Source organism: Tyto alba, unplaced genomic scaffold (genome assembly GCF_018691265.1).
Source record: "Tyto alba isolate M040663 unplaced genomic scaffold, T.alba_DEE_v4.0 Super-Scaffold_22, whole genome shotgun sequence".
Taxonomy (NCBI): Eukaryota; Metazoa; Chordata; class Aves; order Strigiformes; family Tytonidae; genus Tyto; species Tyto alba.
In genome coordinates this window covers 32,839,554-32,865,980 of record NW_024881296.1, presented here as the reverse complement: position 1 = coordinate 32,865,980, position 26,427 = coordinate 32,839,554, and the positions used below count along the sequence as shown (strand labels likewise).

At 38.5% G+C, this 26,427-nt stretch overlaps 1 protein-coding gene across 14 annotated transcripts in view; it reads right to left on the bottom strand.

Annotated features, from left to right (window-relative positions):
* The window catches only part of PTPRK (protein tyrosine phosphatase receptor type K), a 421,849-nt gene that overhangs the window by 64,765 nt on the left and 330,657 nt on the right, over positions 1-26,427 (bottom strand). For all 14 annotated transcript variants that reach the window (XM_042795850.1, XM_042795838.1, XM_042795840.1 and 11 more), the window contains exons 9-13: positions 21,361-21,470; positions 19,778-19,979; positions 16,707-16,812; positions 9,824-10,097; positions 6,827-6,863 (exon numbers count right to left, since the gene is read on the bottom strand). In XM_042795850.1, the coding sequence (XP_042651784.1) occupies positions 6,827-6,863; positions 9,824-10,097; positions 16,707-16,812; positions 19,778-19,979; positions 21,361-21,470 (729 nt within the window). The remainder of the gene's footprint in view (positions 1-6,826; positions 6,864-9,823; positions 10,098-16,706; positions 16,813-19,777; positions 19,980-21,360; positions 21,471-26,427) is intronic.

Below are 26,427 nucleotides of genomic sequence, written 5' to 3'. Positions count from 1 at the left end.
GTAAGGCAAAATCCTGTTGCTCCTGGGACAAACGTGCACATGAGATGCCTGTGACAGACTGTCAGAGGCAGCAATTTCTGCCTGTTCCACCTCACACACTCTTCAAACCCAGGTATTGCCAGGGGCCATTTTATCCAATAGTGCAGTTAATCACAATATTAAATGAAAGTGGACACAGACTGTCTGTGCGGAGAGGGGCTAATGAGCCCAGTCCTATCAGGTGATGATAAGAATTTACCTTCTCCAAATATTCGTAATTTTACAATGACACAAAGGTGATGACATAAACAAAGGCAAGTAAGAAATGAAGAAAGAACAGAAAAAAAGAGGCGCTAAAATTAAAAAAAAAAAAAAAAACAACAAACCAACAAACACTGTACTATTAGCAAATGGTAATTTTAAGTGGTCTTTTTAATTGTGTATCTATTATAAGGGTTATCAAGGATTTTCTATTGCAGTCAAAAGTCTAACGGATTTTGTAAAAACAGTAGATTTCTATCTTTATGTCTTCATATTCTTTAACAATTGATGCAAAATATTCAATGCCCACAATCTGATTAATTAAATACTCATAATAACTGAAGACACCTAGGAAACCAGGAACCTACTAAAAGAACATATATGATAAGATGCTGATCCTTCACTTATGAGCAGGTAACAAATCAACATTAATTCTCTAGTATTTAAATATAAATTAGAATCCTCTACCTGAATTCTTACTTTTAAAATTCATATTTTTCAGGTGAACTTTAAGGTTCCTAAGACTTCAATCTGCTTATAGCATCTGCACAAAGTAATTTGTGAGGCAAAAAAAATCTAGGCCAAAAGAAATACTGAAACATTTCAAAATCAAGGAAAGCTAATATTTGTTATATATTTGGACTCAAAATTGCTTCATTCTAATGGTTGATTTTTTGAAAACACTGAAATGTATCATTAGTGTTTTCTCTTACAAACTTACCAATTTATGAAAAGCTAGCTTTCAAAACCAAACTAAATTTAATAAAAGAATGTTTGCATGTAATATACTTACTCACTAAGCAATGCATTTAAAAATAAACTTCTCTAGTAAAGCAATTAGATTTATTAATTGTGTTTACTAGATTTAGACATCCATGTAACTTTTCTGACCAAAAGCAGTCAACTACTCATTTCAAAACATAGTAATAAACTCCTATTTCTGAAGACTTGGGAAAGTGGCCAGAAACTAGAAAATACTTCTAATCATAATTATTCTCAAATACAGTTAAAATAAATGGTTCAGCTCAGGCAATGTCATAAGCATGAAAAATATTAGGTGACTCAGAATTTTTTGCTGTTACCCTCAGAAAGAACCCTTATTTCTTAGAGATGTCAAGCAACAAGCAGAAAAGAATACCTTCTCTTCGGTGCCTTATAATAAAGTATGGGAAATACATTCTCTGAAAATTGTTGTCCCACGCATGCATATCAATCATGTAGCTTCACCTAGTAAATGCTGCTGTTACATTAAATTCCTTTTTACTCAGATAAAATTTTGCTAATTTAATTCCATGATTTCGTTACTCTCCACACATATATGAAAATACCCACATCATAGGTTTTGTGTCTGTAAGTCTGGAGGTGTCCCTCAGTTAACAGCTTTTTTTATAACCATCATCATGTATTCCATCAAAGGATCACTCAATTTTTTATTTACAACCAAAGGTATCACTTATCAGAACTGGCAGATGTGGTTGTTCGGTGGGATACTGTAATTTCACATACAAAAGAAGAAAATATGACATGCTAATATGTTGTCACCATCTTTGGAAAGCTCAGCAAGTCAGTTAAAATCTCCTCTTTGTGAGATAAAAGACATTATGCAAAGGACCACTGAAGTTTAATCATATTAATAGCTTTTTCCTATGAATGAGTGAAAAGAAAGATGTGACTTATGCAACATCTGCATTCTTCTCTAAATTTATATTGCTACTTAGGTCTCCAGTGCCTATTATGATGGTACAGCTAAAAGTCATTGTAGGAGCATTGATCCAAACATAAAGACAACAGTGAGAGAAGCTTCATTTCATATACATTCAGCATCTGACATCTTCCCTCATTTGAGCATTAATCAGTAACAGACATATCTGAGCATCCTGCTACAGGAGGTGATTTGACTTTCACAAATTTCCCTAAGAACAGAAACATCATCAGGAACAATTTCAAGGAAATAATTATGGTCTAGACAGATTTATGACTTCTAAAGACCTAATCCAAAGCACATTAATGTCAGTGGAAGGACTCCCATTGACATCAAAGGCCTTTGGATCAATCCCCAGCTGCTGTGGGAATGAATTCAGAGCAATAATGATGGTGGACTAAATGCACACTTGCAGTTGAAATGTTACCACCCAGACCTTTTTATTCCTCAAATCAGATTAAAAAGTCATTTTCTGCTATTTCACAATTACTTCCAGATGCACATCATCTCAAATGGCATTTTCATCCATCTGTACGAACCAAACGTGCATAGAGATAGAGAAGTTCTACACTCCCTGAACTAATAATGTAAATGAAAACCACAAGGGAAAATAATTTCGGAGGTGAAGAATTTCATGTTTTAAATGCAGAGTGAGGAACCTTGGACTTCATTTATTCCTTGTAACTACTGTGGGATAGAGCTGCCAGGCTCACCCTTTCTTTATTTATTGCCACAGTAGATTTCTTCTAATCAAATTTTCAGTATTTTTCTCTAGTACCCTAAACAAAAGAATACATGTAAGTCAGTGTTAGCCTCAAACTTGGCAGCCTAAAAACTGTCAGAAATGTCAACTTCATATACCCTCTGCTTAATAACAGGTCTGCTGTCCATTCTGTCCTCTTAAATGTCTATTTACATGCTAAATAATTTGAAGCATCACTCTTTTCTGACCATGTTAATCTGGTTACATTCCCTTCACAGTTGATAACATTTTAGACTGTAAACTGAAATGCCAACATTATGTGCGAGTGGCAACCCATTCAAAGTTTTACATCATCAAACTCAACTCCAAGATGTGACTGATCAGTCATCAACATTGTGTGTTACTCTGAAGCACATGCTATGGGAATCACACATCTTGTATTCACTCCTCTAACAATACTTTGGTTAGGCAGGCTCAGTTATCATGCATTTATTGTGATATAAGCATGTTAGGGACCGATTGAACTCTGCATTACCAAACTAGTTTGAGGAAGTTTGAGAACTTTCTTTAGGAAATTATATGTAACACTTTTTTTGTCAAATAACGCACATTTCCTAGTATAATTCCATCTTTCTGTTCCTAAGGAATATTTGACCTATTACCTTAGTCTCTGTGCCCTTCGCTGCACTTCAGAAAACATGATTTTTCCTCTCTTTATTCACCTACTATGTGTGGGAAGTGAGATTATTAATGGCTGGGTAATGTTACTACCTAGATCTGAAAAATTACAAGGAACAGAACAATTAACTATTCGGGGTTTTTTTTACAAAAATTTATGCCGATCAATGGTTACTATGAAGATCTGAATGGGAAGGGAATTCAGGTTGACAGAGGAAGGCAATATTGGCTGAAAGTAGCCACGGCATAAAAATGGTTCACAGTTCATAAATTTTCTGGACTATACTTGTAATGGAAATGGGGCTTTCGCTATGTCCTACCCACCACCTGCGTCACAAGGAGTTATTTTTAACCTGGTTTCCCCATGAATCAAAGCTTATGTGAAGGGACTGTGCACATGTGTGCAGCTTTCATACCCTCTTTCCACATCTAATAACTTGGGACTCCTTTGGCTAATTCATTCTGATCTGCAGAAGGGCATAGGTCAAAAAGTCATTAAATTCTTACAAGCTTTGTGGGAATGGGTGTCCAGATAAAGGGGGGAAATCTACTATTACCCCAAAACAGGGGCATCAAAGAATCACTCTGGCATTCATCCTTCTGCTGCAAGTACACAGGAACTGCTCAGGAGACCACTTTTTAATCTGGTGCTGTTCCAGTATTTTCTTCCATGAAAAATTAACTCAGTGTATTTTAATACACCAGACAGTAGCAAGACTCTCATCTTACTCTAAAAACATTTTTTCAAGACACACCAAAAGCAGTAACATACTGTAGTCACGATTTGGCACCATCTTTTAGATGAGTTCACACTTTAGTGCATTTTGTTATCAGAAGTGCATGAGAACATTGCACCTGGAATACACGGACTGAAAAAATATGAGCATTTCAATTTAAATTTGCTGACTTTCATTAGTTTGACACCAATAAACAAACTATTCCATCAATTCTCAAAGGTAGAAGGCAACCCATGGGAATGATACATGCTAAACCCCTTATGCATTAAAATACATGTAAATTATGTTAATAAGGAACTGCCCAAGCAAACAAAAAATTAGTCAGGGAAATAACACATCTAAGAAAGTTTAACTATCAAGATTATAATTTCAGGGATATGAACTTCTCTAGCACCAAACCATGACATTACTACCATATTTTTTTCCATCTTTACATGTTATTGGTGTGAATGTACATAGTAGATAACACTGGCCCCTTGAGTGAGACAAAAATGGGAAAGCACCTTTGCTGGTAATACTGATTCACTACCAGGGAAATTTTGTCTCGTCTTTACACGTACCTGTAATGTTGCTCCCCCCCACACACCTCTCCACCCCACATCTTTATGATTGTTAATGCATTTTCAATATGTTCAAGGTAAAATTTAGTTTGGCCAGCTGTAGGCTCCTTCAAGTCACAGGAAATGACACAGAACTACTCCCTACTTTTATAACTGAATACATAGTTTAGACAATTTGATGGATTTTCAAAGGGTACATTAGCTTTATTGGGGTGTATTAGGTATGGTGAGACAGTCCTCTTTTCCCTATGAATGTATTACAAATGTAACCAGATATCTTTGAGGTAAGTGATTCAAAACAAACTTACATGCTACAAAAAAAGTCAGCATAACCAGATGAGCATATATTTATAAACCAATATATTAAGCATACTTTCCTTCAAGTACAACAAATCACGTCATTATTTTTACAATGAAAACATAAGAAAAAATTTCAGTATCAGTATTCAGTATTTTAAAAATGATTTGGAATACCAGTGTAACTCTTTTGAGAGGTATGAATGTACATGACTTTGAAGTGATGGTGCCCCATTATATGCGTTCCTTCAGAGAAAAAGAAATCATTTGCTCCTAATGTTTCTTCCCACCCACATTTCACATGTATGAGTTAGAATAAAGTCAGAGAAAACATTTCGGTTTTCAGTTCCACATTCAAGGACCATAGTACTGACATATTAGGCAATGCAGTTACTTCAGAAAAACTTGACTTTGGCCGGAGTGGCAAAGGCAAAACTTATGGCATGATAGTAAGAAACCTGCTACTCATTTCCCCTTTCCTTCAGACTACAGTCACTGGAGTGAACGTGACGGTTACGTCAGAGGAAGGCATACAGGCAGCTACCAACAGGACTAGTGCTCCTGTGAACGTTGCTTTGAGATTGGTGGACTGAGTATGGTTAAGTAAAAAATAATTTCCTTATAAGCCAGGTGAATTCCTTCCCCATTTTGTTATTATTATTCAGAAAATTTATGATGAGAGAGACCACTGCCTTCCTCAGTCCTGCATACTTTAGGTTACTTCTGAGCCTTTCAAGACTCTCCCTTGGCTCAAAGCCTAGCAATACATGCTTGTGGCATATAATTATTTGTTTATGCAAATATATTTTAATTCAAACATTTAATCTTGCCAGGTAAACATAAGAAAGATAACGCTGATGTAGTTTTCACAGAAGACTTAGCTCACAGTTTTAATTTCCTGTTTTTATCAGCTTACCTCACTTAACAAAAGTATTAACACATCTTGAGAAATATATTTTATTTTCCATTTTCTCAAGAAAACATTTGGTTGCTACCACCTCATTATGGGCATCAGCTTTTAATTGGAACAACTTTTAAACTGAAAGAAACAATTGAAAAAATGGTGCTGATGTGCCACTGCAGTAATTTAAATGCCCTCTTGCACGTATCTAAAGTCGGTTTGATGCTGAATATTAATATACAATTAGAAAGAGACAATGTAAGTAGTGCTGGGCCTCTGCAGAGTACTCTTTCAGCATTTGTAAGCTCCTTTATTGTTTATGCTGACAGTCTATCAAACAACTCTCATGTTGACACAATCAAGCATCCAAAATGAATGGCTATAAATACAGTCAAAGCAAGAGTTAACAATAAGCAGAACAACTAAGACCTCACTTGAAGATGAAACAGCATTTTTGAGTGAGTGGTATGTGATTAACCCGCTATATGTGGGGTCAATATGATTTATTCTCACAGTTAGGCAGTCAGTCTTAGCCCTGGGCCTCACTTGCTATCAAAGACACAAGCCTTCCTCAAATAAACCCTCCCCTATGTCTAGCTAACACTCGGAGGTCTTACTTAGGAAAATTAACTATCGTGTCCTTCATTTAAATTATTTCCACCCCTGCTTGGAAATAATTGTTAGCATAACAGACAGTTTAACCACGTGTGCTCTCTAGTCTCCAGTCCATCTATCTGCCGCCTGCAATGCTCCAGCAGCCTAAAAGCAGATCTTAAAAACCACAGACAGAGAAAAAAATGGAATGCTTATTTTGTCTAAATTCTGAGTATTGCTAGAACAGTAGTCTCTTGGCCCAATACCAAGGAATGAAAAGCAGCAACCCATCACATTTTAAGACAATCAAGTGGTTTAAAATAGAGGGAGAGTACCGGCTTTGGTTCAAACATTTAACAGAAATGTCACATTCCATTAAAAAAGCTACTTTGAGTGGAGGGACGAACCTCTTACCTTTTGTAGCTATTCGAACACACTGAGTTTTGGTTTCCTGTTGAGGGGGGAAAAGTAAAGAAAAGAGTCAGATCAGGTTGCTTTTTCTTGCCCTCCCCATTCTATAAATTCATCCTAGATCTGCTGATCAGCTGGGGTAACCCAACAAGGTGGCTCAGGGCTCTGGGCTTAGCAGGAGAGGAGGCTGAGTGATTTTGCCTTTACAAAAGCAGGATGAAACCTAGACGTTGGTCTGTACTATCCAGGATAGCGATGGGGAGAAAAGGTGCAGCCCAGATATAGCCACATTTCATATTATTCAAATCAAATGAAAATCATGCCATAAAAATACAGAGAGAAGGTGCAGTGGTAGAAAAGAGGAGGACTGGTGCTTGTGGTTATTTCATGGCACAGAAATCCTGAGGCAACGTTGACCTCCAACAGCACCATGCAGCAAAGAAGGTACATTTGTTCAGCACTGTGTCCGAACTAACTTGTCTTGCTGTATCCTGATGGTCTTGAATAGAGTCACCTGAAGCATGTCAGCAACATGCTCCCTCAGGCTTCTGAGTGTGGAATTAGCATAGCAGCAGTCCAGGTATCCCCTCACATATGACACAGTTCATCTACAACCTATACAATCTATCCAGGAAAGACAACGATTTGACAGTGATGTGCTCCAAAAGAAGTTGCACATGAAAAAACAGTTTTTATGTATTTTATTTCCTCCACCCCCACTTCAGTAGTTAGGTCAGCAATCGAAGAAAAATGAGCAGAGAAGTGACTTGGTTATGCAGAATTTGGATAACTTGAAGAGTTGACAGATGAGGGTCAGTCATAAATGGGTTTTCTGACCTTTTTGTACAATGTGCAGTCACTTTAAAGGCAAATATACTGAAATAGCATAAGGTTGTATGAGGGGATCAGCTGCTGCTGTATTAGATCACCCTAAACAATATTAGCATGTAATTAGAAAATATAATAATGACAGATTCATTCTATATAATATGTCCCCTTTGGTCCTACACCCCCCAGCACTCCATTCCTGAATACATCTCCTGGGATTTCCTCCTGGAAGATTCCTGAGCAACAGGAAAAATATGTTGATGCTGTTTTGTAAGCACAGCTTGCAAAGAATGAGCAGAGACATGAGTTGAGGCTTACAATAAGGACAACTTTTCAACGTAAATGAAATCCCCGCAAAGTTTATCAATATAATCTTACATAATTAGCATTCTCATCCACTGGATTTACTGGTCCATTTTTGTTTAGACCGTCTGTGAGTATGACAGAGTAATCCTCATCCCAATACTACAGTGTATTTCAGAGTATATTTTACTTCCCCCTTGACTACTTTCATGATCCCACTGGTTAACAGTAAAGCACCTGTTTAAATATTTCGCAGCTCAGAGTTTATCTTACAACCACTAGATCTCTGTCCTGGCAGAATGAAGTGTAATGCCCCCAAAACCTGCCCCCACATTCCCATAGGAATAGAAATCTGATCCAAAGTTTTAAATCACATCAGAGAAAACCATTTTAAGCTCCCTCACAAGCTGAAATAAAGTTATAGTAAACGATAATGCGTTCTTCCCTCATCTTCTACTTACCTGCCAAAATATAAAAGCCAAAGTAAAGATTTATTTCTGTGTTTAATATTTTTGTTTTACTTTTGCCTCCCACTTATTTATTGGGGAATGAAACAAATTTCCTTAAAATTTAGTCAGCTGGAAGCCAACAAAAGCAAAGGGAATATATGTATCAGGTGAGGGAAATATGAATGAGTGACTAGCAGTTACCTTTATTTTGCTCTGTTTGCTTCATACAGATCTACAGATAAGAACTAGAAAGAGGGAACAGCCTCTTCCATCAGAAAAAGCCTCTGGTTCTCAAGCAGCTCCAGTACAGTTTCATTATCTCTTGCTTTGTCCCCGTTCTGACATGACGCATATACAGTGTTCATAACCATAGGCTGAAGGTGAGATTTCCTTCAAAAGGCTCCAATACAAGGCCGTCTGTTAGCTAGGATTTATTTAGTCACCACAAAGACCCAAATGTGAGGGTAAACATGGCTTCTGCTCCTCTCCAATGGCTCTGGTGAGCCTCAGTGGCTATTGATCTAGCTGTCTGGCAGGCAGTTCCTTTCTGACCTGCCTGGACACTTCCTATGGAGACCCTTAGGGACATATTGCAGCAACTTCCTTCAGTTTTCTAAACTCTAAATAAAAATTTTGAATTTTTAAATATCTGAAGCTTCTGTGCCTACCATGTGTTCCCTCTTCATCAATCATCTCCCCCTCCCTCATTTTGCATTTGAGAGTTAAAACCATTCAAGGGCGACAGCATGGGGCTTTCAGAGCCACAGTTGCTTTTCCCACCTGGAAACTCCCTCCCTGGCACTTTCCCCTCTTCCATATGTATAGACAGCTAGCAACAGTGCTCAGCAACAGTTAAAAATGGAACACCAAGGAGGTAATGAAGATGAGCAACAGCCATATTCTTACTACTGCACAGCAGTGGAGCAAGCCTCAAGCACACCTTTTCAGAAAGGCTCTTGAAAACACACCTTGGGCCAGGGGTTACTTTTGCTCAAGCAAATTTTTACTTTTTATTTGATGTTCAGTGCAAGAGTCTCAAAAAGTTTGTAATGTTTTATTAGCCTGCTGAACAGCCCACATTCTGTTTATCCTGCAGTAATTCAATCTTCTGAAGTGCACAAGTATTGAGAACCGGGGAAAGGGCTGTGGATGTTATTTACTGAGGCGTCAGAGTCCCAGCACTGAAATTACTTTGCTCAGATGATTGCTACAAGATGTATTAAACGCTCATCTAGTAGCAGTTAGTATGATACAAGGGTGGTGAGAAATGTGACTGGCATGCTGCCATGCTGCCATAGCACGGACGGGATTACAGCAGTGCCACTGCCAACACCAAACTACATCCCACTCCAGCAGTCCTAATTGTCACCACGGGCATGTCTTTGACTCCTTGCAGGGGAAAAGTCTGGTTGGCACTTACCTTCTCAACGCTGCTCATGGCCTGGAAATAGATGTTGTAGCCTTTCCGAGGAGCCAGTGGCGGGTTCCAGAAACCCTGGTAAGTCCTGTTGTCACCCACGGTAAAGGGTGCTGGCTCCGGCAGGTTTCCCGGGGGCAGCTCAGCAGCAAAGTAATACGGTGACCCCCCACTAAGAGCGGTCTGATAGGTGACGGGGATTTGGTAGCACTCCATGGCACCCGTTTCTCGCTTTGTTCGGTGAGGGTGCAGCTCCTCGACGACGATCTGGTAGGCACTAGTGAAACAGAGGAAGATCAGCATATCTTTAAGGACACTTGCTAGGGTCAACTCTCTAGTCCCATGAAAATATTAACTCAATTGCTTTGTGTAAACTTAAAAAAGAAAAAAAAGAAAAAGGAGAAGACAAGATACATGGATGCAGAGAGGAAACAAAGGCTTGAAATATAGCAAAGCTATCTAATTCAGCCATTGGGAAGAAGTAGCATCCATTATTTTTCATGAACAACAACAATACAAATCAATGCACAACCTTCTAACAAAGATTTATTTTTCCCAGGCTTTTTTCTTTTGAAGAAACACAGGAATGTATCTGACTTTAAACTACAATAAATTAAACTCTTGTCTAATCAGAAGCATCTGAAGTTAGCATTTTCCTTTGAAACGATATTAGAGAAAGCTAAACTTCAAGGCCCAACATAATGACTGCCTCCAGGCTGTGCTTGAAGCACCAATTTGCAGTTGTCATATCATTAGAGACAGAATGTGCTGACAGGCTTCTCCACCTCTTGACCTTGCTGTGGCTTCTATCTTGGCTCAGAGCTATGCAGATCTAAAGTATAAGTGACATGCTGTAGTACAAGCACAGATGGACAGAAATCTGTCCATTCCACCAAAATAGACTGCCTCATTCCTCTACAGTTGTCAATGATAAAACGTTACAAATTGCTGAAGCAGATGGCATTCGGCCTATTAAAACACCATCCCAACCTCCCAATACCTCTCTTGAAATGGTCCATGGCTTGGTCACTTTTCAAAATCACCTGCTCAAAATAGAACAGGTAATTATAATTCTTCTTTCTCCTTTAGGGCAACTACTTAACTGCAGGATGTTACCAACTCATTATCAGCTTACTCTGCTCTGCAGAAGTACAGAACTTACATACTAAGAGCAGGAGACAATTCTTCAATGTCTAAGAAAAAAAGAGTTTTTTGGATTTTAAGAACTATTTGTATGCCTATGCATATATACAGAGATGTGTATACATCCACACAATTTCTCATTTATGTACAGATACATTTGAGGACCTTATGAAAGATTAGTAAGAAAATATGCCTAAGCATGTAGAAAAGACCCCAAGCTATTCAATTAAACCAACAGAATTGCCTGTCTTGGTTTTGTTTTAAAGCTTTCTAAACAGAAAAAGTAAAATTGAATGGAGTTCTTGAAGCGTCACTGCATTGCTGCAGGGACTCTAAAAAGCAAAGGCAAAGACATTCCTCCTTCTTTCAGAACTTATGGGGCAGCATTAAATTATTTTGTCAATTTTCCCTGCTACTACTGCCCAGAAAACCCAATAACTGTAGTGGCAGAGATGAAGTATGATACTGGGGAATGGAAGAAAGGAGAAAAAAAAAAAAAAAGAAATTAGTTTCATGTCTTTCTTGAGCTGAAAGAAAAAGTTAGCATCCCCTCTTCCTAGCACCTAAAAAATTAAGAAGGAAAGCCTCTTCCCTTTCAAAATGTCCAAGAGGAATATACAAAGTCACCTTATTTTTGAAACTCCAGGTAAAAAAGAAAAATGTAAACAAAAAAATTATGAGTTAGTTCTAGGGATCTCTGTTTCTCATAAACTGTCTGTGAACTGAGCTTGGTTATAAATCACCTTCTGTGGTAAACTCTTATGTATTAACCATGTCCAGTTAATGTGGCCTACAACAAAAAACCACTTCCACAATACCCCTGTGCACCCAGAATCTTTCTCTATGCTTCAAAATTAATGTACGAGCAAAAAACATTAAAAGCATCGATATTTTACAAACTTGACAGGATGTAAAATATTAAAAATAATTTTTGTTTATGATGTCCCAAGGGAAGAAATGACTACTGGCGTTCATTCCCTCCCTGGCCTGGCCCTGGACCCAGGCAGGGATAAAATTACCGCTCCCAACCTGGTCAGCCAACCAGTTGGAGAGTACGGGGAACACAAGACACCATGTCTCTGCTCCCTCCCTTCTGCAGCCTTCTCCCATGAGCTGCCAAAGGACTGGGAGCAGCACAAATTCTGTGCTCCAAAGTGCCAGGAGAGCAGGAAACTTGTCATCTGCGACACCCTGCCAACCCAGGAGGAGGAAACCAGCAGGGAGAGTGGAAGGACAGTGCAGCGTCTGCACGTGACGGAGGCAACTGTCCCCTGAAAAGCCCGGTTTGTCATACAGCACAGAAGCTCAGATCCACCACAGTTACCAAGTCTACCCTCTTTTCCTTCCCCCCATATTATAGAATAAAGGGTAAAAGAGGTATCTTTTCTTTTTAAGGCACATCTCCTTTTTAAGGGTCGGTCAAGTCTCTTTGGAGACCAAAACAAACCAAAGATCAAAGATGAAGTGCATGATAGTTAAATATTAGTAAAGTCTCTTTTAATAGCATTCTTTAAAAGCATGCAGTAATTTTTGAATGTGATATAAAAAGTATGGCAAAATTTTAAGCATCAGATCACAATAAAATGTGGAAGTTCTGAAAAATTTTCAAATAAATAATTTACATAAAATATGTTTCCAAAAATAATGCTTTTTGGGGCCCTACATCTGAAAAACTACAAAATGGGGAAAATAAATAAATACACACATTGTAGCCATCTGCATCTATAAAAGTACTTTTAGTTAAAGAAAGAATATCCAACAAGAGAAAGTCTTTAAAGTCTTCAATAAGGCACTTTTTTTGTTTTTGTTTTGTTTTTTTTAAACTTTCACAAAGTATTTTTTAAATAAAAGTTGTGCCTATCCTCTTCGGCCAGGGATCTGGCAGTATTTTTCATGCAACATTATAGTCTAACAAGCAACTCAGGAATACAGTAATTTACCTCTGGGCCCTTTGTGATACCATCTGTTTAAGTCCACTTACTAACACTATAGTAGCTGCAAAGCAGCACTGTCACTCGACATACACATAACAGTGTTTGGAAAGGACACTTTGCTTCAGGATGTGAAGACAGAAGCCAAAGTTAAATTTGCAACTTGAAAAGCTGGGTGTTCACTGGCTGCAAAGGTGGTCTGATATCAGGCTATAAGTCAAAGTTTAAAGGCTATGTACTCTGCTTATTTTTGACGTCAAAAAACTTTTACATAAAAAAAACCTGCACAGAACCTCTCTATTGACCAAGACAATTACAAAAAGCCTAAGGAGGACCCTGCCAACATATCTTCCTTTTCACCCCTGCCTAAGAACTCAGGCTCTCAAACAGGTACTGCAGTGGTGAACATGTTGTTCATATGTTAGGTCTATTCTGACTGGGCTTTAATATCAGCTAGAGATTTCTTTCCATGTGTCTAGTGGAGACACAGTGTCCTCTCCTTTGATGGGTGCCAGACTGACTGACAGCTCAAGTTACAACCTGAGTTCTTGGAAGTCTGACCGACAACTAAATTTTAGCCGTTCCCTGCCAGGGTCCACTTAATTAGTCTTGCTGCAAAATTAAAACAACCTAATTTTGCATATGGAGGTATAAGAAAAACCACTTTATTAATCAAAGAAAATAAATTTCATAATTAAAAACTGTCTATGCTGATTGTGATATATGTGTTTCATAATCTTTATCTGTAGTAGGATTTGAAAACAAAAGATTGTTTTGCAGGTGCTCAGTTAGGATCCTTCAGAAAAACTACAGTGACAAATCACATCTTCATATGAATCACTGAAGCACCACGGATGCTACTGACTGGGATCTCATCCACAAGATTGATGGTGAAATGATACATTCTTCACAGTGAGCCTGAGCCATCCAGCCCTGTCTTCCCTTTGCATTTCTAGTTTGTAATTTGGTTTAAAATTTCAGGAGGCCATAAAGAATGCTAGAGATTACACGATAACACTTGACAGGGAAGATATGATTAGAGTCATGTTTAAACTGTGATGACTATGGCATGTAGTGTCTTAAAGAAATGATTGACAGACACACACAGATTTCACTCGAATTAAGGAACATCTGTTTCCTGGGGGGCTGTGCTGATGGAGAGGCTGAGGTACAACAAAATCTGATCATAGTATAATTCTGTTCATAAAAGCAAGAGTATCAGACTAAGGTTTTTTTTTGGTCTTTCCTATTTTTTTTTTTTTTTAAACATGGACCTACTGCTATTAAATAAAATGATCTTTTGACCATCTACAGCTCCAGGGATTAAAGGACTGGGTACAAACAAACGTTTTCAAAAAGTCAACTGTATTCTTCAGTGTCAGAGTAAAGAACAGCATTTGAGTCCCTTCTACACAATCACAGCTGCAGGCACAGCAATGCAATTTTTCCCACCTACCTAGTAACACTCATTATGGCAGCCAGCCAGCTTGTAGTGGTAACACAGCTGCAGTGTGGACGGAGTGAAGCTTCACTAAAACGCATCATAAAGTTTAGTGAAATGCATTGAATCGATTCAGAATTTCAGTGTGTTACATTTATCTTACCTATTAAGAAGCTGCTGAAAAATACCTGACTGCAACATGCATAACTTCATGAAAGGGAATGGGATCATGTCTTCTTCATTCCCCTGGAGAATGCTCTTCATTTCAAGTAAGGAACAAAACACCTGCGTTTTTTTAAAAATAAAGCCCAGCTCTCCAGTTAGGGTGACGGACTTATTTTCTTGACCTCCTGATGTTACAAATTTAATGTAATCTCTTAGGTTCTAGAAACTAATTAAAGTGGTGAGGGAATATGGGAGACAGTAAGAAAGACCTATGCTTTTTTGAGAACATATTCAAGCAACAGTTATTAATACTCTCTTTATCAAACTATCTACTAACATTTAGTACACAGATCCTTTTTGCCACCTTCACAGGCCACGGTGACCAGCTCATGCCATAGAACTCAGGATGCTGTAAGAAGAATTGAGAGAATAAATGTGAGGTGGTGTGCTGCAGGTTTACTCTGCAGTGAATTACTCCCCTGCCAGTACAGTGCAGAGAAACCAGAGTTCCCTGAGATAGGTACGAGTAATCCTCCAGCCACATCCCATCACACTACCAGTTCCCGAAAGGAAACTCCCAGGAGAGAAACCCGGGATGCAAGACTGATCCCCCTCAGGCTGAGTGGCAGGACCGAAGGTGGGACCCCACTGCTGTCTGCACCCACGTGCCACCAAGCAGTTACTGCAGAGAAGACGAGCACTGCCATCAGCAGGTCCCAGAGGTGCCTGGCAAGGGTGCTCCGGATGCATCAGCCTCCTTGGGGACCAGGCACAAGACTGAAGGTGTTTGGCATGGGATAGATGAGAGAGATATCACATTTGTCAAACAGGGACAGCTTTGGATATGGCTAGCAGCAGGACACCTGGAAGGCTTTAAAAGCACCTACAGAGGCATATAGTGAGTTTAAGCACCTGCATAACTTGGGGACATTTTCAGATCACAGGTCTGGTTTCTACTGTATCGATTCAACAAAATTTTAGGAATCCAAGTCTTGTACATCTTTTCATTCTTCACACCCCAAAATATCCTAGGTTTGCCCCAGGGCAATCTTTCAGAAACTAATGATGTATGGGGTTACAATTTTATTTATGGATACAACACATCAATATCTGCTATAAAGGGGATGAATCTGCATTATCTTCTATAATGGAATATAAATAAATAACTTGATCATATCAATCATAAGGTTGACTATACGATAAGCAAATAAAAATGCTTGTAGGTACATTACTCATCCCTGCAACATCCATGCAAAATGTACATTCCTCTTAATGGAAACAGACTTAAGAAACAGTTAATTTTTCTTTACTTTTAGGGCTCAGGAACATTACTCGACATCAGCTGAGCCATGCTAACCAACTTAATGTAACACAGAATGAAATGCATTAGCCTGTATTTCTCTAAAATGTCATAAAGGTAAGAGTATGAAAAGGTTCTGATGCTCAGTAGCTAATTAACCCCCAATTAGTCAATCCTGTCCCTGAATATTGCTGATGCAGCCACATCAGTAAAACACAAACGGAGTCAAATAATATCACAAAATTTTTGCACTAACAAGTAGAAGTAAAGAGCAGGATGTAGACTAATCTTTGCAAACAGAATTAAATTATCTCTCGATTGACAGCAGAAAGGGAAAGACCCCTCAAAGATAACATAAATGAAATATTTTAATATGATTATGGGACATGCTAAATAAAATTTAATAGCTTGCTACATGATTTCTAGTAAGAAGCACTCTGAGAGGAAAAAGGTCAAATAGTTTGTATTCAGAACTATTATTCTCCCATTTCCTCCAAGCTTCCAATTTTCCAATCATACATATATGCTACAGAATAGCTGATCTGAAGCACTGGAGAGGAAGTGTTATTTTCAAATCCACTTTCTGACAAACACCTTTCAACCTCATATTTCAGAGACACTGTGAGAAAGAAAAATGAAATGATAATGGATAGGAGGTGGTCCTGGGGACCCTAAATCAAACAGGACAGACAGCTGGATGATTCAGGTCATGACTACCTTTAAAAAAAAAAAATTTTTTTTTAATTTTAATTACAGATCTATTGGAAAACTCAGTCTAGCTAAGAAAAACAGTAGCAATGTCAAATGAATAGCTCTATGAGCTATGAGACAGCATATAATCAACTAAAAAAAATACCTTCTTGTTTGTTTGTTTGTTTGTTTTGGTTTTTTTTTTTTTTTTTTTACCTGATAGGTGCACCTTTGGCCTGTGCTGGTCTCAAGAGTACAGTTATTGTAGTAGCAGTTTCATTGAGAGATGCATCGACTCCTTCGTAGTCCGGTAAAGTGGGAGCTGATTAATGTTGAGAGGGAAGGAAAAGAAAGAGAAACAAATCAGTGAAAACATTTTGAATTGTCATGAGATTGTGGCTGCTTGCAATATAGTACAAAGTCACAATCCTTCATCAGCTCAATGAGTCTTTTAAAATGATTTTCCAGTCAGGCACAATCTTTTACTAGAGCGTGAATGAGACTTCACCAACAATTGATAACGCCATCTCTAACTTCTCCCCCTCAAATTATGGTACCTATCAAGCTAAACAGATTTATCCAAGGACAGAAATAGCAGGAGAGGTGACTGCCAAGAAACCCTAGGACTACAAAATCCCATTTTGGCCTCATCCTTTCTACCTTACAAACAATTCTATTCACCATCTTGAAGACCCAAACTCTACCACCTCTCTTTTTACTCCTCAAACAATTTAAGAACCTTCCACATTTCCTCTTAAACATTGTGGGAGACTGTGCCAATAACAACCAGAGTGCAGGAAAATTGGGCTTGGATAGACATGCACCTGTGGACTGAGGAGTCTATTCGCATGCCCATTTCTCCTTCCATTTTTAACAATGGATGGCCAAGCTGCTCATTAATCAGTTTCTGAACACTGCAGTTTTCAGCCCAGGGTATTAAGAAAAAACAAAATCCAAGTCAAAAATAGAAGTAGTTCAGTAACTGATTCACTAATGGACTGGCTGTCAGGCCTTCATGGCAGCAATATTTGTTGTGTGTTGGATGTCTGCTGTTGGTGGTTACTTCAACCACCCAACTTTAATTTGCTGCCACAAACATGTTACAGTCTTCCATGGTAATACTGTTGCTGACTTCAGCTCTAATGCAAGGAAAGAAACAGGATTTTCTGTGATTCAGGAAAGCATCATTTCTATTAATCACTAGTTTTTAACAAGCTTGAAAACTATCTGCATGTTTTGTTGCTTTTTTGTTTGTTTGTTTGTTTTTAATATGTGGCTTTATCTTTATAAAATTGTTAATGATGCCTGTATATTACAGAATGAACTTTGACAAAAAAAGATGTTTCCTTGCAAGATGTTGATCATTTAAATCATAATAATTTTACAATACTATATCAGTAGGTAGAAGAGCACTGAAATATTAAAAGCCTTGCTTCATTAGTCCCAGATCTTAGATGAACACAAAAATAGCTCTTATTTAAAGAAATATTATTTTATAGAAATAATGTTCATTTAAGTTCATTTGTAAATTACTGTTTACACCATGTTCACTAGGATCATGGCAACCACTTATAAGTTTGGTTAAAAGGAATAATTTTACTCCTCATTAGAATAAAACTATCTTTTCCTGAAACATATACGTTGCTTCATAAAAAATTATGAAGAGAGAAACTGGACAACAGTTCAGCATAAAACAAGATGAAAAAAAAACAGGCTGAAATTCAGATACAAAGGGTGTCACAGTCTGCCTTTAAGCTTTCCCAGTATTAACCACGTTTTGCCAACTAACAGAACCATACTGTGTCTAGAAAGTATGGTAGACTGGATTCTGGACAGAATTCCCCAAATTTCTGGGTGGAAAAAGAAGGCATATCTGAAGACACCTGATTGTAGTCCTAAATAATCCAAACATCTTGAGGTGCTTATTTCTCAAAATACTGAAATACCTGGGGGACAGACATGTTAGCAAGACATTACATAGTTAGTTTTTTTTTTTTTCTCCCCTCCTGCAAAGAGGTTAGAAGACAAGCATGCAAGTACTACACCACCATTATGCCTGAAAATTTATGAACTGGAATTTGTTGTGAAGAAACACAAGGACCTTAAAACAACCTAAGTAAAATATTAGACTTCAAAACAATCTAGTAGTTAGATAAATAGAAAATAACATGTTGTTTGGGTTTTTCTGATGGTTTGGGTTGGGTTTTTGAAGGGGCTGGAGTATGAGGAGTGTTAGTGCTTCTGTGTTGGGACAGAATTCAACAAATTGTTCCAGTTAACTATGACAGCTAGAGCACGACACTTGCTACATAATTCAAGGAGCTCCGCCTTGAATTTTCTCATATTTTGATTTATGTGCATGTTTTTGGGAATTGGGTGAGGAGCCTACGTGAGTAGTTTCCTACAGAAGTGGTAGGTGCATTCCGACACCTTATTATTTTTCCTTTACAGGACACTATAAGTCTCATTATGGCAGATAATAAGGAAAACAGCCTGCTTTGTGGTGTTTAAGTTTCTAAATGACTGACCACTTTGATCTCTGTCAAGCTCTGAAGTCGCCATATCATAAAATCAACAGTATCTCTAGGTATAGCATTGATTTATCAATGCTATCAACTGCATAAGCTACTATATTTTTTGAGAATACTACTGAAAATTAAGAAAATAAAAATACTAAAGCATTCCATTTGACATTACTTTCTTCTAGAGTTTGCAGTGTATTACTAAGATGAATAGTGTCAATCTTGGCGCATTGCAGTAAGTGAATAAAGGCACAAGGAAGCAGAATTCTATGAATCTGGCGAAAGAAATTCACACTTCTTCACAAACACCCCAATTCTGTTATAGCTGTGTGTTGCTAAGTGGTGTCACCTTGAGTAAATCAGTTAATTTTCTGCATCTGACTTTTCTAATCTGCAAAACAAATACAGTACTTAGTGACCTATGGAGCACTGTAAGGCTTAATTAGTTAAGGTTTATACGGCACTTCAAAATTTTCGATGAAAGTACAAGATTACACAAAATCAAACAGTTAACAACTACAGGTGTGCAATTTCCACCTCACGCAAGGATTTATCCCTGAACTTATGCTACTGTTTGGCAAATATGCTCAAAAACATTTTCAGTAATATAGTTTCACAATATGATAGGATTTTCTGGGGGTTCTCCTTCTCATTTTTTCCATGATTTTTCCAGTCTTACAAAAAAACAAAAAATAAAAAAATCCATAAAACATCCCCCTCCTCCACTATCTTGTTTTTGGTTTTGCTGTTGTTTTTTGGTTTTACCTGAGATATTGGTTGTTACATTGATTGTGGTTGCTGGTCCAAACCCTTTGACAGTGCTTGCACGTATAAAGAACTGGTAAGTAGTACCAGGATGCAAGTGTGAGAAGACGTGGTGCGTGCTGTTCCACAGCTTCGACACAGTTTGTGGAGGTCCTGCAACAGGAACTGCAGGATCAAATGACCGTATACTGCTATAGCTGACCTGTGAAAACAATTATTTTTGTAACATTTGTTACAGTTTTTGGCACAAGGGGATTAGGTTAGCTTGTCTGGAAAGGAAACAAAAGACACATGCTCATCTAGCTACCCAGCTACATTGGGTATACCATGATGATTTGATGTGTATTATTGTAGAGTCTGCTTCACTAGAAAGGATATGCAGGTGCCCTTCATCTTTCTTTCTCTGTGATTTTAGCTCATATATGGGAAATTTCACTGTTACATTTAAGTTATGACACCCCTACCATCCTCCCCATCCCCACCAAAGCTCTTTATTTTTCTCTTCCTGCAATACATTTAAAGGCATTAATGATATTTTAATGTACAGGTTTTGACTAGGATGGACTTAATTTTCTTCATAGCAGCTTGTATAGTGCTGTGTTTTGGATTTGTGATTAAAACACATAAGCTCGCACTTTTGCCCTTCCAAATTTCCCTCCATTCCACTACTGGGGTGGAGTAGGCTGAGAAGGGCTGAGCTGCCCACCAGGGTTAACCGACACTGTTTAAATAACTTTGTTAGCAATCTGTTATCAAACAGATTTTACAGAATGTTTTGGGTTGGAAGGGACCTTAAAGATCACCTCGTTCCAACCCCCCCGCTATGGGCAGGGCCCCCTTCCCCCAGCCCAGGTTGCTCAAAGCCCCGTCCAACCTGGCCTTGAACCCTTCCAGGGAGGGGGCAGCCACAGCTGCTCTGGGCACCCTGTGCCAGTGCCTCACCACCCTCATAGTGAGGGATTTTGTTTGGTTAGTTGGTTTGTCTTCTTCCTATAATTCACTAGTATACAAGATTATATCGTCTGTTCCCTTAAAAAAGGAGTGCTGGAGGGGATGATGTCTGTTCCTCAAATCAGCTTGTGTTTTCTGCCAACCTCCTGTGAAGCTCCTCAGTAGGCTCATGTATTAAATACACTTTAAATAGAGTATCTGGGGAGGTTTCCTTGAAGGGTGCTGACTAAAGAACTGACGAAGGTAGAAAATATTGCTCCAAATTTAATAACCATCTTACTTTCCATGTAACCTTCTCTTCCAACAAAGATTTCATGGATCATGGCTGTCATGGCTTTGGAAGGGTGTACAGTAATGATACAAGATTTTTTAAACCAGCACCTCCCATGTGGACTGTAATATTGTTACACTCACATGCTAAAGCCACTTGACAGGGCTAGCCAGCCAACAACATATGCACCAGAATTATGATTTTTTTAATATCTAATCACCACACAAAATCCAGTATTCTGTATCTGAAAGCAGCATATAACTGACCAGCTGCCTACAGAGCATAAAGACCCACCGTCAGCCACCCCTCTTGCCACAATTTCCTAGCCCTATCCTATGCTTGTTAGTTGTTTAAAGATTACCTCATACTGAGTAATGATGCCATTTGGATCCACAGGTTCCTTCCAGTTGAGGAAGATTTTATCTTCAAAAGGAGTTCCTTTCACTGACTTGGCAGGTATAGGGCCTGGCACTACAAACAAAAGAAAACTTTTAAAATAGGAAATTCAAAAGACAAAAAATCAAAGAGATGACAGAACACCCTATTAAAACCAAAAGTGAGCACAGGTCTATTTTTGTTAATATTCATTCGCATGCAAAAGGCAGAGATATAGAGTATAAAAAGCACTTCAAAGTGTATTTTGTCATTTGCAGTGCAGAGAGAGCATGAAGTTGAAATGTTATCCCCACATATAGTTTTCAAAACTTCATGCAAAGTCAAATTGTCTCATAGTATAGCCAGGGGAAACAGTTCAAGCTAGATTACAACTTCAGGGAACATCACTGAACTCTGTAATAAGCGTATCTCAGGACAAGGACTACATGGTTTTAAAATCCTTTTAAAAATAAAAATCAAAAGCAAGGAAGAGCCTGTTATATAGCATCTTCCAAATGAGATAAATGCTTACAAAATAGTTTTCAGTTACCCCTTCTTATGATTTGTTGTTTTAAAAGAAATCATCATTTAAAGAGGGGGCTGGCAATGAGGCAAACACACCAGCTCAGCTGCTGCTTCTTTCAGCTACTGACATGCTCGTGCTGCAGAAAGATCAAAACCGCATACTTCAAGTCCTTCCAATAAGAGACATTTTCAAAGCTTTGAACTAAACCACACTAAGATGGCCCTACTTTCTTATTTTAAACGGAACCAATATCCCTGGTGTAATAACAAGTCTGAAGTGTCACCTCAGGCCTCTCTGCCTGAGCGATTCACAGTACCTGGTAATCCCATCAACACCAGGCGGGAGCGCTTAGTTATCCTCCATTTCAGCTTAGAAAGTATTTTTGCCTACACATACAATTTCTTTTTAATCACAGCAGCTCACCTAGATTTGAACACATACATGCTGAAAGAAGGGTAGGAGGATAAGAGAGTGACTGAAGAAACCCTGAACCCAAAGAAACACCTTCCCTCCTCAAAAAGCCAAAGTTGCCCATATCTGCAGACTTTCAAGCTAAAATGTTACTTGTGTTTAATACATTGACATATAGTTATCTCCTCTCCTTAATCAGCCTGTTTTCTCCAATGAAACTTTAAGTGAGCCTCACTCATGACATCTTTGATAAAAATAAATTAAAACCTGCTGGATCAAAGGCAGCACCAAGAAGTGAGTGGTCTGTCCCAACAGTGGGATTTATTTCAGTCTACATGGAAGCTATGAATGATGATCTGACCCTTGGTATAAACAACATAATTTGGCACATTAATAATAAATTCACAGAGTCAAAGAGGCCCACAAGTAAACAGATTAGGGTTTCACAGAAACTGTTCATCCATCTGTCAAATGAAGACTTAGGGTAAGTTAACTGAAACTGTATGCTGCTCCTTTGTTTCAGTGTCCTGATACAGACTGGGCAGGAGATGAAGGCTGACACACCATGACAGCACCTGTGTGCTGTTTGTGGCATTGAGGGATTTGCTGTAGGCAACACTTCTGTTTTTCATGGGAATGCTCTACCGTTTTTCTTCTCTACATCTCAAATGAGGTATGAATAAACCCTGATGCACATGACATTTTCCCCGGAAGATGCATGCATATGTGTGTGTGTGTACGCATGTGCATCCATCTTTGGGAGAGAACATAGCAATACACCAGGGCATGCACACATGATATGAAATTTGACATTAAAGCATGTTAAAGCGCGTGAAGTAAAAAGAAAAAAGACTTAATTGCTCTAAACCCTGCAAAATACTTCCTGCGTGGTGCTTTTAAAAACCACGTTTCATATTCAGTTGAAGCTGGGTGGAGGGCTCTAAGTTTGAGGGCTGCATTAAGGCTCCTACATTTTCTGTTTAAACACCCAAGTGGGAGAAGTCTCTAAGCTCATCACATTGCATGACTGTTTTCTTCTGCAATATAAAATTTGTTGCTTGTGGCAGCAGCAGCAGTGTTAAACTGACTGGAACTACATGATTCCAGTTAGTTTCATGCTTCTCTTCCCACTGGCATGGGAAAGGCACAAGAACAGAAGCTAGCACAGCGATGAGCAGCTTGTTGGGAATCACAGTAAAAATCAGGTCAACAAGTAAAAGAGAGCAAGTGTCTAGAAAAAGAGAACAGTAATTCCCACAAACTTCACCCGCCCCTACAAATTCACCAGAAATGAATGTTGGGATCAGATTAAATTATATGAGAGCTCAACTGGAATTAAAACAAATAAAAAAGTAAAAGTTGAAATGCCTTGAAAAATTAATATAAATTAATTTTAGTTTGAAGGACATGTTTTGACGGGTCTCACTTTATTTTTTCTCTTCCATTTTTCAATTCAACCACAGTAAAAATGCCTTGTAATTCCAGAACTTTACTACAGGGGCAAAGGGAAGTGAGGAAAGAGAAAAGCTGGAGCAAAGGACAGAAATTCTGTGAGCAGGCCCATAGATTCATCAGTCAGGTTAGTCAAAAAAATGCCTAAACATCCTCATTTGTGGTTTTATGTCTTTGACCTCAGGTCAGTATTAGTTACAAATAGAAATTTTAAAAAGTCTGAAATCAGTAAAACACACCCCAAACAAAAAAACAACAACAGAAGAACAACAACAAGGCAACCTGTTGGTAACACTACTTTGAAGAGTCAAACTGCATCTCTCCATGGAGGCAGCTATTGCTGTCTATTCCCTATGACTTCCAGCAGACTCTAAGGACTCAAGAAGTACCTTAAACTTCACCTTTCCAATACAGTGTGAAGATCCTTCCCTTTCATACAATATTTAGCAAGGACTTAGGTGAAAAACAGCCAGGTAAGCATCATCCTCGTGCTGATAACAGCTTTTGGAAACCGCCTCACAAACAGCCCAAAAGGCTTTCTTCAGGCTTGCGTGTGTCTCCGGAAGCCCCACTGCTCACCACAGCGCTTTTTTGCTGCCTTCTCAACTCCCATTCTTTCTCCAACATGAGCTCTCACTCCTCCCCTTGGAGTTATGGACAGTCTATACTAAATCAAGACTATTTACAAGTGTATATAAAGATGAATTACGTTACCTAAGACTCCCTATCAATGGCCTGGTACACTTTTTGAATTATTCAGATAAGTAGTTGCTAGAGGAGCTGGACTTGGACCTTTTAACCTCTGCACCCTCTCTTTAAAAAGATTCTGGTCCCATTGGTTTTCTTTCCATCTATTGACCTTGTAAGTGTGACCCTAATATCTCTCAGTGACAACAAGAGTAAACGCTCTCTTTCACGTGCATTATTATATGCTAAACTTCCAACAAGTCAAGATTTACAGTTATCTGAAGAATTGACATCATTTCGGTGGGTTTAACTGTATGGGTTTCAGAAGAGATTTTTGAACTTAAGCAGGAAAAAAAAATCCTATAAAAACATATGCAAACAGAAAATGCACAGGTATATAAAAGTAACATAAAACAAATTCAAGGGGAATTTCAGCAAGGTTTTATAGTGGAAACATCACAAGCTCTTCTTTCACGATTTACATGCATCTCCAGAGCCCTTTTAATGAAGCTATATATTTGTATAGTGAATAGTTGATAATCTTTTCTTCTATATACATGTAGGATGGTGGATTCTTACAAATACTATGCATAATAAAAGCACAAACCATCAGTCTGACATCAGACCAATTCATTTTTGAGAAATATATTGGCATTAAATTATGTCAGAATCACAAACAAATTGTTATTCACAAATAGTGTCACCTAAACCTCATTCTACACTAACTTAACGGGAAATTTATATTACAATACATTACTTCTGGAAGAACAACGTATTAACAGACACCAACCACTATAAAAATGAATTTATATTGTTTCAGTTTTCCTGCTACAAAATAATGAAAGTGCATGTAAACAGAGTATTTTTATTATTATTATACTCTGTGAAACCTGTGCAGAGTATTATTATGCTGTATGGTAAAGGCTATGTGTAGATATATGCGTAGTTATACTGGGAAAAATTCCTTCGTGGTACTCAAAGTGAAGTGTATCAGCAACAAACTTACAGCCTTTCTCCAAAGGTAGATGTTCATTTTCAGGAGATGGTAGTAGTCAATCTCTTCTACTGTTTAAACGTTACAGGCAATTAAAATGGCCCACCTTTTCACTGTTTTTTTTCTGAGGGATTTACCACTTTAAATTTATGCTTTCTTACCACTCCAGACTAAGGCTTAAGCAGAAGCAAATTTTATATAATAAAAAGGAAAAAAAAAAAAAAAAAAAAAAAAAAGAAATTGCTATCATTAGTCTTTACCATGAGTATTTACTCCAAAGGTGGTGACAAAAATTACTTCTTTGTAAATCGCTCAAGTTGCACCATTTGCAGCAAAGAACAAAATGCTACGGCAACTTAAAAACTGGCTGCATAATAACAGTCTCCTCCTGGTGTACATGCTTTTTGGCTACTGATCTCTCCTCCTGGAGGAGCAGGGCTGGCACGGGGCTGCCCTCCCCGGGCGAAAGCCCACAGCCCTGAGCCACCCACCTGGGGCCACGGCTGGCCCGACTGCACGGGCACTGGCCCACTCACGCCTGCGACGGGCCCCCACACCTTCCAGCCGATGTAAAATGACCAGCGTAGCAAACATGAACGCTTACAATCAATGCACTGCCCAAGCCATCGCAGGCGAATCAGTCTCAGCTGCAGCAGCAACCACTGTAGGGATGCTGGCGCAAATATCAAATGGGGTTAAGTCCTCGACTTCTGGATTTGCCGAGTTGAGAGGCTCAGTCACCCAACGCAGTATTTTGTTTAAAGCATTTTTACATCAAATGCTGACCTCAGCACTCCTCATTTCTGGGATTTGGAAATGTTTCTGCATGTCAGGGTGAAATAACCTCACATACCTTACAATTTTCTAAAAGTATGTAAATCAATATTTGGAGAGTGCTTTCAGCTAGCACACGGTCTGGGACTAACAGGAACTCATGGGGGCAGGTGTAAATCCTCATTCCACTGCAAACTCCTGAAATAGCC